The following is a 12,512-nucleotide window of genomic DNA, read 5'->3' as shown; positions in this document are numbered from 1 at the left end:
TTGGAGTTTTTTTCCTCGAGGTTTTTGAGAAATACAAATGATAGAATTCATGCATTATCCCTTAGAGGATGTTTGGTTTTTGAAAGCAATTATTTTTCCCCCTTCAGTTTGATAGGCACAAGAATTTTGTCATGTTAGATTGATATATGTGTGTGCTGAAGGCTCCAACAACCCAGGTATAAGGTGAATTCTATCTGCATTATTACATTTATAAAATGGTTGCTCAGAGTTGTTCTGCCTCACAGCCATGTAAGCTATTGATAAAGGTGTGAATTGGATTGTTTGTTTTTGTTTATTATGGACTGGACAGGGGTTTTGTCAGCAGGGATCGCAATCCTGTGTCTGCAGACACTTAAATAATAAACAAGCTCAATTCCAAACAATGAATGGTTCCTTTCTTGTCAGTATTCAGTGTGGTCTTCTTGGATTTACAAGATAATCTGAGGGTTATATTAAGAGAATCTGCACTATTGCATTGTTATTTGTGCCAATAGTCAGCACATCTCTAGCAATGGTTTGTCTTCCTGGTGTGGCCCAAATTGAATGTGTTCATCTGTCAGTCATTCTTTTGCTGTTTTACCACAGATGCCAACCTGTTTATTTTAACAATAACAACTTGATATAAGCGTATTTAACGTAGTAAAACGTCCCAAGGTGCTTCACAGGAGTGTTTATCAAACATACAGGAAACTTTTTTATATCCGACATGGACGGGACCGACGTGGTGCCGGTTCATCAAAAATTCCGGATAACCGAACGCTATAGTAAAAGATACAGAGCTGAGAGCTCCGTATAAAGCAACAAACCCTGTTGCTTAGCAACAGCTTCAGAACAATGGCCACAAGTTGCAAGCGTCTCTGTAGCTTAGCAACAGCTGCAGCCACACCCTTGCACAGCAACAAATGGAGGAAGGCAAGTAATAAAACTTACCTGAACCTACTCCTGAATTTTGCCGGTTAACCGAGATTTCCGGTTATTTAGGTGCCGGTAAATCGAAAGTTTCCTGTAATTTGATGCCGAGCCACATAAGGAGATATTAGGACAGGTGACCAAAAGCTTGTTCAAAGAGGTCGGTTTTAAGGAGCGTCTTAAAGGAGGAGAGAGAGAGGTAGAGAGGCGGAGAGGTTTAGGGAGGGAATTCCAGAGCGTAGGACCTTGGCAGCTGAAGGCACGGCTGCCAATGGTGGAGCGCAGAGATCGCGGAGGGTTCTAGGGCTGGAGGAGTTTACAAAGATGGGGAGGGGCTAGGCCATGGAGGGACTTAAAAACAAGGATGAGAATTTTAAAATTAGAATTTTAAATGAGTTAATGCCTCCACAAAAATAAGTAACACAGGGGTATCATCGCACATCTTAAGCTTTCATCCACGAACAAAGCCAACAGTATTTTTCAGGCTCATATCTATCTTGTGGCCATAACTGAATACAAAAATTGTGCTTTAACCAGTCCATTGCAAAATCTGAGCACAACTTCTATAGGCTTACTGTTCTGTTACTGTGCTGGCTAAGAATCCAAATATTCTATTTGCATTTTTAATAGCTTCACCACATTGTCTGGACTTTGAAAGTGACCTGTTTATTACTCCCAGGTTTCTTTCTAAATCTTCTCATGCTAATTCAAATGCTCATGAGAAACTGTGCTAATGAGGTGTCATTGATATCCCATACTGTACCACGGACATCTACAACATAGAAAGAGGCTATCTGGTCCACTGTGTCTGTGCTAGAGCAATCTAAAACAAACCCCATTGTCTCACTCACTGTTCCCATAGCCCTGTCTCTCTATCTCTCACTACCTCCAAGCCTCTTCCTCTTCTGGTAACATTTCCAAGCTCATTGTACCTGTTAAAATATCATCGCAGTAATGGAAGATAGTGCGGTCTTCTGATTTGACCTTCAGTTTTCATCCCCATTTTTGAGCTGTAAAGGGGGTCTTAGCAGGCCGGAAATCATCGAGCCCGCCATGCTTTTGAAGTGGACTGGGAAACAGGCAAACAACGCGCCTGCCCAAAACAGGCAGGAGCCTACTTCAATATGCAGATTGGTTTTGGCTAAGATCAAGTGTAGTATCACACCCCAGTAATGGGGTGGTGATGGTTCCCCCCAGCTATGGGGCGGCGTAAAAGAAAAAAAAACCTTAATTAAGGGGCGAAAAAAAAAAAAAAATATGAAGGACACTGGTCAGCTCGTCCAGAGTTAGCGGGTGATCCAGACTCTCCCGCTTGCTGTCGTCTAGCACCTCCAAGATAGATGACAGGAAAGACTGGGAGGCCGCGCTGTCTGTGGGCTTCGCGTCGTACAGCCCGGCATAAAAGGATTTGCTGATCCTTCGTATGTCAGGCTGCGAGGACGTCACAGAGTCGTCTTCCTCCTTCAGGCTGTGGATTACAGAGCTCCCCCTGTGTACCTTTTGGAAGAAGAAACCGAAGCACCTCTCATCCTGCTCCACGGAGCGGACTCTGGAGCGGAAGATGATCTTGGAGGACTCTGAGGCAAGGAGCGAGGCTTGCTGGCCCTTCACCTCTTGGAGTTCCTCCCCGACATTGACCCCCATTGACTACAGCAGGAGCAGATTCTGCTTGCTTTTCTGGAGTCGGGACATTTCCCTCTGGCCTTCTGAACACCTTTGAGGATGAAGAACCTCTTGATGTTCGTCTTCATCGTTTCCCACCAGTGCGCCGGGGAATCAAAGAGGGGTTTCACGGTTCTCCAACCTTTGTAATCCTTTGAGATGAGTAAAACTCCCGGAAGCGACGGCTTACCGGTCGAGTTGTATTCGGCTCTGTGGGACTGGATTGGCTCAGACCTGCTGGAAGTGTACGGGGTTAAGCTTCTGGCCGGCAGCATGTCAGAATCGATGAGGAAAGGCATCATCACCCTCATCTACAAGCAGAAGGGGGAGAGGGAAGAAATCAGAAATTGGCGGCCCATTTCGCTGCTTAATGTGGACTACAAGACTCTGTCCAAGGTCATCGTCAACAGGGTCAAGTGTGCTCTGGAGCTGGTAATCCACCCGGATCAGACCTGTGCCGTACCCGGCAGGAAGATCTCTGATAGCCTCGCGCTACTCAGGGATACGATCGCCTATGTGCGGGACAAGAGGGTGGACAGCTTGGACCAGGAGAAGGCTTTTGACAGAATATCACACACGTACATGATGGACATGCTCTCCAAAATGGGGTTTGGGGAGGGAATCCGCAATTGGATCCATTTGCTCTACACATACATCAGCACTGCAGTTCTAATCAACGGGTGGGAATCGGAAAGCTTTCTGATCAAATCTGGAGTCAGGCAAGGCTGTCCTCTCTTCTCTGTCTTGTTCGTGTGTTGTATCTAACCTTTTGGCGAGTCCATCAGGAAGGATACGGGCATACGAGGGGTGACGATCCCAGGCAGCGGAGGCACTCTGGTTAAGGCCTCCCTGTACATGGACGACGTCGCCGTCTTTTGCTCAGATCCGCTGTCGGTCCACAGATTGCTGAGCATCTGCGACCAGTTTGAACTGGCCTCGGGAGCGAAAGTTAATCGCAGCAAAAGCGAGGCCATGTTCTTTGGGAACTGGGCCGACCAATCCTTTGTCCCCTTCACTGTCAGGTCAGATTACCTGAAGGTGCTGGGAATATGGTTCGGAGCGGCCGGGGCGTGCACCAAAAACTGGGAGGAGCGTATCGCCAAGGTAACACAGAAACTGGGAATGTGGGAGCAGCGCTCCCTGTCGATTACAGGCAAGAACCTGGCCATCAGGTGCGAGGTGCTGTCGGTGTTGCTGTACGTGGTGCAGGTCTGGCCCATACCCCGACCCTGTACTGCCGCAGTCAACCGAGCCGTCTTCCACTTCATCTGGAGATCAAAAATGGACCGTGTCCGGAGGGACACGATGTATAAATCTCCAGAGAAAGGGGGAAAGAACGTACCCAACGTCGCCCTCATCCTGATGGCCACCTTTGTGTGCGGCTGCATCAAACTGTGCATAGACCCTCAGTACGCAAACACCAAGTGTCACTACGTGCTGAGGTTCTATCTGTCCCCGGTGTTGCGAAGGATGGGTCTGGCCACGCTGCCGCGGAACGCTCCATTCAGTTGGACCGTGCTGGACCACCTGTCCTCCGTAGAAAAGTTTGTTACGGGAAACACCTTTGACCACAAGGCCATAAAGCAGTGGTCAGCACGTAACGTCCTCGAGACCCTACAGAAAAAGCGGATGGTGGATCCTGTCGGATGGTTCCCCAAGCAGACTGTCGAAGTCATTTGGCAGAATGCCTCATCGCCAGAACTTTCAAACAAGCACCAAGGCATAGCTTGGCTGGTGGTGAGAAGGGCCCTCCCCGTCAGATCCTTCATGCACTCCCAGCGTCTCTGCTCCACCGCACGCTGTCCTCGAGGCGGCGGGGGCGAGACCGCCATCCATCTCCTTCTGGAATGTGCCTTTGCAAAGAAGGTCTGGAAAGAGATGCAGTGGTCTTTGTCGAGGTTCATCCCGAGCAGCTCGGTAACACAGGACTCTGTGCTCTACGGACTGTTCCCAGGGACGCACACCGAGACAAACATCAACTGCTGCTGGAAGGCCATCAACTCAGTGGAAGACACCCTTTGGTCTGCCCGAAACTTGCTGGTCTTCCAGAGTAAGGAGTTGTCCACGACCGAGTGTTACAGGCTGGCACATTCCAAGGTCCAGGAGTACGTGCTGAGGGACACACTAAAGGTTGGTGCCGCCACCGCAAAGGCACGATGGGGAAGGGCCACAGTTTAAGGCCCTCCCGCCAGTGCACACCGAGGGGCTGGAACCAGTATAAAAAAAACCTCGGGCCGTATATATCAAATTGTCTGAATGTAAATGTACATAACATTTCACAGAAATCACAGAAACCCCACAGTGCAGATAGAGGCCATTTCGGCCCATCGAGCCTGCACCGACACATATCCCACCTGATCCCCGTAACCCCTACACCAACACCAACACATATCCCACCCTATCCCCGTAACCCCACATATTTAATCCCCCTAACACTAAGGGTCAATTTATCATAGCCAATCAACCTAACCCGCACATCTTTGGACTGTGGGAGGAAACCGGAGCACCCGGAGGAAACCCACGCAAACACGGGGAGAATGTGCAAACTCCACACAGACAGTCGCCCGAGGCCGGATTCGAACCCGGGTCCCTGGTACTGTGAGGCAACAGTGCTAACCACTATGCCACCGTGTAACTGGCATGAAACAAATGAAACTGCCATATATCGTATTGAACCTGGACTGTACAATATAAAATAGGATCTGTGTATTGTACTGTAATGTATTTGAACAAATTTTTATGAATAAAGTATATTTTTGAAATGAAAAAAATATGAAGGACACTGGTGCAATTTTCAAGTACCAATGCATGGAGTTTGCAATGTGCTGCTCTGCCCAGTGAAACTGGCCATAGAGTGGCCTAAACAACATCTGATATGTTGATAGGATGAGATGAAGTAATGTGGGAGGAGCCTCTTGTGGATCATAAACACCGGCATAGACCAGTTGGGCCGAATGGCCTGTTTCTGTGCTGTAAAATTCCATATAATTCTATGGAACGGTCACCAGAGGGGCTGCTGCAGGCCATTCCGAGAAGCCCCCCTAAAAATAGCTGTGTCACCGATTTTTCGTGTGGCCAGGAGCAGAATGAATGCATCTCCTGTCCCCACAAAGATCTTCCCACCCACTGCCGGTCACTCCATGGGCAGACCATCCACACTCCCTGTATTGCGACAGCCACCCCCCCACCCCCGCCACCGCGCTCCCGTTTAAAGGCTTGCATCCGGCTCAGCTCTGCTAAGGAGCCGATGAATTTCCCGCATTCCCTTTCCCCAATCGGCAAGCTGCTGGTCAGTGCTGATTGGGCACTGGCAGTTTGACAATCCAATTAGAGTGAGGCCCGACCATAGAAACGGTTCGGGCCTTTTGCTGGTGCCACCAGGGTGACATGATCGTTCCGCCCACTGCCCCATGTGTACCTAGACGAAGAATTGGCCTCAAGTGTACTTTAAATTACTCGTTACACATTGAACTTTTACATTTAATCCATAATTTTCTCCCTATACTATTTAATAGTATAAAGTTTCACAAGAATGCTAGCAGGATCTTTTTGTTTTAGGAAACTAATTGACATTGATGGGAAGAACAAACTTAATACTGTGATTCTAAGCTATCTATGAACGGTTGGACAACCCCCCCCCACCCCCGCCACCCCCCCCACCCCACAATAGCTCAGTTCATTTATCCAGTGAACAGCTGAATAATGCAGGCCTAGTTTGATCCTTGGTCTAAGCTGTGTTAGTTGATCTCATCTGGGTAGCAGTAGGAATGTCACACTGCTGGCCGCAAGGCCTCTGGGTTAGGGTGGTGAAATATCAGCCAGCGTTTCAGCTCCTGATCATTATCTAGTGAGCCTTGGTGTAAATACATTGTGGAGACAGGTTTAGCTATAATGCCCCGATGATCGAATAGCCTTTCTGGCGCTCACTGTCAAGGCTCTTGTTACAGTTCAAGGTTTCACCAACTCGCCCTCCCACCCCAGCAGCTTTCCTGTGTTTATGACCAGATGACAGTTTCCATAAACAAATCCAATCACTTATGAACCAAAAGCTACATCTTTATTCTCTGCTATGCATGGGATAGTGTACTTCAGGTCCAACAATTAAACCTGAGTCACAGTAAATCCCTTACAAAACAAATATGAGGGACGCTCACAGTGTTCTCCTATTAGCTCAGAAGCTGGAAAATACCATGAGGGAAAAATGCGGTTGCTTTTTCGGTCGCTAACGGGACACAAAGCACCTAGCACCCAGGTGCAGCGCGACACCACTAACGCCTCCCGCAAAATTCAGCGGGAGGTTAGCAGCGACGGTAGCCGGTAGCGCCCCGCAGTGCTGCGCTTCCAGCGATGACATCATCACCGTGCACAGCACCCTGACCTACTGACGCCATGTCCGACAGGGTCAGGGTGGCGTGTTTGCAGCCGGGGCAGCGAGAATTAAAGGGCAGCTGCCGGGCGGCCATTTTCTTTGGCCCGCCTGCCAGCACCTGCCCCCTCTGGCCTCCTCCTGCGGGGTGCCAGCTGCGATCCGTCAGCCCGGCACTCCTCTTGAGTGCAGTGCTCTTTTGTCGGCACCCCACTCCCCGATGGTGCAGCAGGGCCCTGGTGTGCGCTGTGCTAGGTCCCTCCCCTTTAATCAGTGGAGGACGGTCTGCAGTACCACTTGGCACCGCGATATATATATATTTTTTATTAGTTTTTATGGGATGTGGGCATTGCTGGTAAGGCCAGCATTTATTGCCCATCCCTAGTTGCCCTTGAGAAGGTGGTGGTGAGCCGCCTTCTTGAACCTCTGCAGTCCGTGTGGTGAAGGTACTCCCACAGTGCTGTTAGGTAGGGAGTTCCAGGATTTTGACCCAGCGACGATGAAGGATCGGCGATATACTTCTAAGTCAGGATGGTGTGTGACTTGGAGGGGAACTTGGAGGTGGTGGTGTTCCCATGCGCCTGCTGCCCTTGTCCTTCTAGGTGGAAGAGTTTGCGGATTTGGGAGGTGCTGCCGAAGAAGCCTTGGCAAGTTGTTGCAGTGCATCTTGTAGATGGTGCACACTGCAGCCACAGTACGCTGGTGGTGGAGGGAGTGAATGTTTAAGGTGATGGATGGGGTGCCAATCAAACAGGCTGCTTTGTCCTGGATGGTGTCGAGCTTTTTGAGTGTTGTTGGAGCTGCACTCATCCAGGCAAGTGGAGAGTATTCCATCACACTCCTTACTTGTGCCTTGTAGATGGTAGAAAGGCTTTGGGGAGTCAGGAGGTGAAACACTCGCTGCAGAATACCTAGCCTCTGACCTGCTCTTGTTGCCAAAGTATTTATGTGGCTGGTCCAGTTAAGTTTCTGTTCAATGGTGACCCCCAGGAGGTTGATGGTGGGAGATTCGGTGATGGTAATGCCATTGAATGTCAAGGGGCGGTGTTTAGACTCTCGCTTGTTGGAGATAGTCATTGCCTGGCACTTCTGTGGCGTGAATGTTACCTGCCACTTATCAGCCCAAGCTTGAACGTCATCCAGGTCTTGTTGCATGCGGGCATGGACTGCCTCATTATCTGAGGAGTTGTGAATGGCACTGAACACTGTGCAGTCATCAGCGAACATCCCCATTTCTGACGTTATGTTGGAGGGAAGGTCATTGATGAAGCAGCTGAAGATGGTTGGGCCTAGGACACTGCCCTGAGGAACTCCTGCAGTGATGTCCTGGGGCTGTTGACCTTCAACCACCACATCCATCTTCCTTTGTGCTAGGTATGACTCCAGCCAGTGGAGAGTTTTCCCCCCGATTCCCATTGACTTCAGTTTTACTCGGGCTCCTTGATGCCACACTCGGTCAAATGCTGCCTTGATGTCAAGGTCAGTCACTCTCACCTCACCTCTGGAATTCAGCTCCTTTGTCCATGTTTGGACCAAGGCTGTAATGAGGTCGGCAGCCGAGTGGTCTTGACGGAACCCAAACTGAGCATCAGTGAGCAGGTTATTGGTGAGTAAGTGCCGCTTGATAGCGCTGTCGATGACACCTTCCATCGCTTTGTTGATGATTGAGAGTAGACTGATGGGGCGGTAATTGGTCGGATTGGATTTGTCCTGCTTTTTGTGGACAGGACATACCTGGGCAGTTTTCCACATTGTCGGGTAGATGCCAGTGTTGTAGCTGCACTGGAACAGCTTGGCTGGGAGCGCCCCGGCCAAGTTATCGCCCCTAAGTGGGTGCGAGCCAATTTTCCCCCCATAACACAAGACCACTATGCACAGGCTTAATTACTGTTCAGACATATTTACACATAAGTACACAATGCAGCAAGATAGACAAGATAATATATAACAACAACTTGCATTTATATAGCACCTTTAATGTAGTAAAACGTCCCAAGGCACTTCACAGGAGCGATCATCAAACAAAATTTGACACCGAGCCACATAAGGAGATGTTAGGACAGGTGACCAAAAGCTTGGTCAAAGAGGTAGGTTTTAGGGAGGGTCTTAAAGGAGGAGGGAGAGCTAGAGAGCAGAGAGGTTTAGGGAGGGTTATTCCAGAGCTTGAGGCCTGATCAGCTGAAAGCACGGCCATCAATGGGTGCCAAAATAGTACAATAGTGAAACTTACCCTGCATACAAACTGACTGGGTCATTAAAAAGAATCATTGAATCATAGAATGGTTACAGCACAGAAGGAGGCCATTCGGCCCGTTGAGCCTGAACCCGGCTCTCTGCAAGAGCACCTCAGCTAGTCCCCTGCCCTTTCCCCGTAGCCCTGCAAATTTTTTCTTTCAGGTACTGATCCAATTCCCTTTTGCAAGCCACGATTGAGTCTGCCTCCACCACCCTTTCAGGCAGTGCACTCCAGATCCTAAACACTAGTGTAAAAAAGTTTTTCCTTATGTCGCCTTTGGTTCTTTTGCCAATCACCTTGGCCGAGATTTTCCGGGGGGGTCAGCGATCGTGATCAGTGGCGGGTCGGGTGGGAACATGCTTTTTTTCCCCAGCGGATCGGGACCCTGCTGTGAACTCGCCGCCATGTGCTTTTCCCAATATCAGGTCTGTCAGCACTGAGCAGACCCGCCGCACAGCGGCAGGGGACCCAATTCAGGTAATTATGACCTTGTTTAGAGTCCATTAAGAATACACTTGAGCTCACCTTTTGATTTTACGTGCTCGTACACGAGGTCCTCGCTGGTCGTGGACCACGTCTGTCAAACTGAGGCGGGAGTTCAGTGGCCATTGAATCAGCTGTTGAGTTGACAGCTTCAAATGTACAGTAAAAGCTCCCACCTTACAGAGATCCCTTTCCTCAGCAACAAGCTCTTCCTCATTGCATTTCCACAACAGATTCAGCATGCTGCAAGTCTTCACACAAGTCTCCATCCAGTCTGACCTCATTACCTCTCTTACCATTGACAGATCGCTTCTGTCATCTCTACTTCGCCTGTCATCTATTCCATCAGCATGGGTGCCCTTTATAATCTCTCACCTTGGTCCTCAGAATCCCACCATGATCAGCCCCAAAACCAGCAGCACCAGGCACACCAGCAGCACCAACAACACCACCACCAACCTGCTCCGCAATCACCTGATGCTACACAGGACAGAGGGCATCAGCACCCAACCATAATGCACCCACTGGGCTGGATTTTGTGGGGGGGTCAGCGGGCACGATCGGTGGTGGGTCGGATGGGAATGTGGTTTTTTTTCCCCAACGGGTCGGGACCCCACTGTGAACCCACCGCCACGCGTCTTTACCAAATGTTGGGTCTGTCAACGCTGAGCAGACCCGACACGCAGCGGCAAAGGAGGCAATTAAAATCATTTTAAAATTGTCATTAAACCTGCTGACAAGGGTGGTGCTGTTGTTGTTTGGCAAACCGACCTCTACCGTGCGGAGGCTGAACGCCAAACCTCTGACACCTCCTCCTACCTCCCCCCTGGACCATGACCCCACTGCCAAACATCAAGCCATTGTTTCCAAGACTGTCACTGACGTCATCTCCTCTGGAGATCTTCCCTCCATGGCTGTCATCCTTATAGTCCCCCAACCCCTCACTACCCGCTTCTACCTCCTTCCCAAGATCCATAAACAGGGCTGCCCTGGTAGACCCATCGTTTCAGCCTGTTCTTGCCCCACAGAACTGATTTCTTCCTATCTCGACTCTTTTTTCTCCCCCTTGTCCAGTCTCTTCCCACCTACATTCACGACTCTTCCGACGTCCTCTGCCACTTTAACAGTTTCCTGGCCCCAACCGTTTCCTTTATACTATGGACATCCAATCCCTCTACACCTCCATCCCCCACCAGGATGGCCTGAGGGCGCTCCGCTTCTTCCTTGAACAGAGGCCCAACCAGTCCCCATCCACCACCACCCTCCTCTGCCTGGCTGAACTTGTTCTCATATTGAACAACTTCTCCTTTGACTCCACTCACTCCCTCCAAATTAAAGGTGTTACTATGGGAACCCGCATGGGTCATAGCTATGCCTGCTTTTTCATGGGATATATGGACCATTCTTTGTTCCCGTCCTACTCAGGTCCACTCCCTCACTTCTTTTTCCGGTACATCGATGACTGTATTGGTGCCGTTTACTGCTCTCGCCCTGAACTAGAAAATTTCATTCACTTTGCTTCCAATTTCCACCCTTCCCTCACCTTCACATGGTCCATCTTTGACTCTTCCCTTCCCTTCCTTGACTTCTCTGTCTCCATTTCTGGTGATAAGCTATCGACAAACATCTACTACAATCCCACTGACTCCCACAGCTACCTGGACTACACTTCCTCCCACCCCTCTTCCTGTAAGGACTCTATTCCATTCTCCCAGTATCGCTATCTCCGCTGCATCTGTTCTGACAATGCCACCTTCCATACTAGTGCTTCCGATATGTCTTCCTTTTTCCTCAACTGAGGATTCCCCTCTACCGTGGTTGACATGGCCCTTGACCGTGTCTGTTCCATTTCTCGCACTTCTGCTCTCACCCCTTCTCCTCCCAAAACCACGAAGGGTTCCCCTTGTCCTCATCTTTCACTCCACCATCCTCCACATTCAACGGATCATCCTTCGCCATTTCCGCCACCTCCAACGTGATCCCACCACCAAACGCATCTTCCCCTCCCCTCCCTTTTCAGCATTCTGAAGGGACCACTCCCTCCGCAACACCCTGGTCCACTCCTCAATCACCCCAACAGCCCCTCCCCTCCCAACGGCACCTTCCCGTGCAAGCGCAGGAGATGCAACACTTGCCCTTTTACCTCCTCCCTTCCCATTGTCCAGGGCCCCAAACACCCCTTCCACCTGAAACAGTGATTTACTTGTACTTCTTGCAATTTAGTATACTGTATTCGCTGTTCACGATGCGGTCTCCTCTACATTGAGGAGACCAAACGCAGATTGGGTGACCACTTTGCGGAACACCTCCGTTCAGTCCGTAAGGGTGACCCCGAGCTTCCGGTCGCCTGTCACTTTAATTCTCCGCTCCACTCCCACTCTGACCTCTCTGTCCTCAGCCTCTTACACTGTTCCAATGAAGCTCAACGTAAGCTCGAGGAACAGCACCTCATCTTTCGATTAGGCACTTTACATGCCTAGAGTCCAACAATTTCAGACGATAACCTCTGCCCCCATTTTTTCAGGCGGCAGCTGTTGATGATTCTGCCATCCCTATTTGCAACATTTAATCTCTCCTGCCTCCCATCCTAGCACCGACCGTCCCTTTAGTTCCTTCCTCCCCTTGCGCCCCCCCACTCCCACTTTCCCAGCCTCTGCACCTGCTTGAAACCTGTTACAGCCCTAACTTTTTCCAGTTCTGACGAAGGGTCACAGACCTGAAATGTTAACCCTGTTTCTCTCTCCATGGATGCTGCCTGGCCTGCTGAGTGTTTCCAGCATTTTCTGTTGTTATTTCAGATTTCCAGCATCTGCGGTATTTTACTATTGAATTAAAATCATTGGTGGCTTGTTTACA

The 12,512-nt window shown here is 49.8% G+C and overlaps 1 protein-coding gene across 1 annotated transcript; it reads left to right on the top strand.

Annotated features, from left to right (window-relative positions):
* The first annotated feature begins 3,426 nt into the window (after positions 1-3,426).
* LOC147123684 (uncharacterized) lies at positions 3,427-4,936 on the top strand. Its single transcript, XM_085966904.1, has one exon. It carries the CDS (start codon positions 3,427-3,429, stop codon positions 4,747-4,749), a length of 1,323 nt encoding a protein of 440 aa, XP_085823030.1. The 3' UTR covers positions 4,750-4,936.
* Positions 4,937-12,512: the final 7,576 nt, after the last annotated feature.

The sequence above is a fragment of the Somniosus microcephalus genome, chromosome 2 (assembly GCF_052327205.1).
Source record: "Somniosus microcephalus isolate GS21.2 chromosome 2, FLI_Smic_1.0, whole genome shotgun sequence".
Classification (NCBI taxonomy): Eukaryota; Metazoa; Chordata; class Chondrichthyes; order Squaliformes; family Somniosidae; genus Somniosus; species Somniosus microcephalus.
Note: the sequence above shows the minus strand (reverse complement) of the source record. Positions and strands in the feature narration are given on the sequence as shown.

Excerpts from the sequence above, each read along its gene's own strand:
- LOC147123684 (XM_085966904.1), top strand. The coding sequence starts at position 3,427 with ATGGACGACGTCGCCGTCTTTTGCTCAGATCCGCTGTCGGTCCACAGA.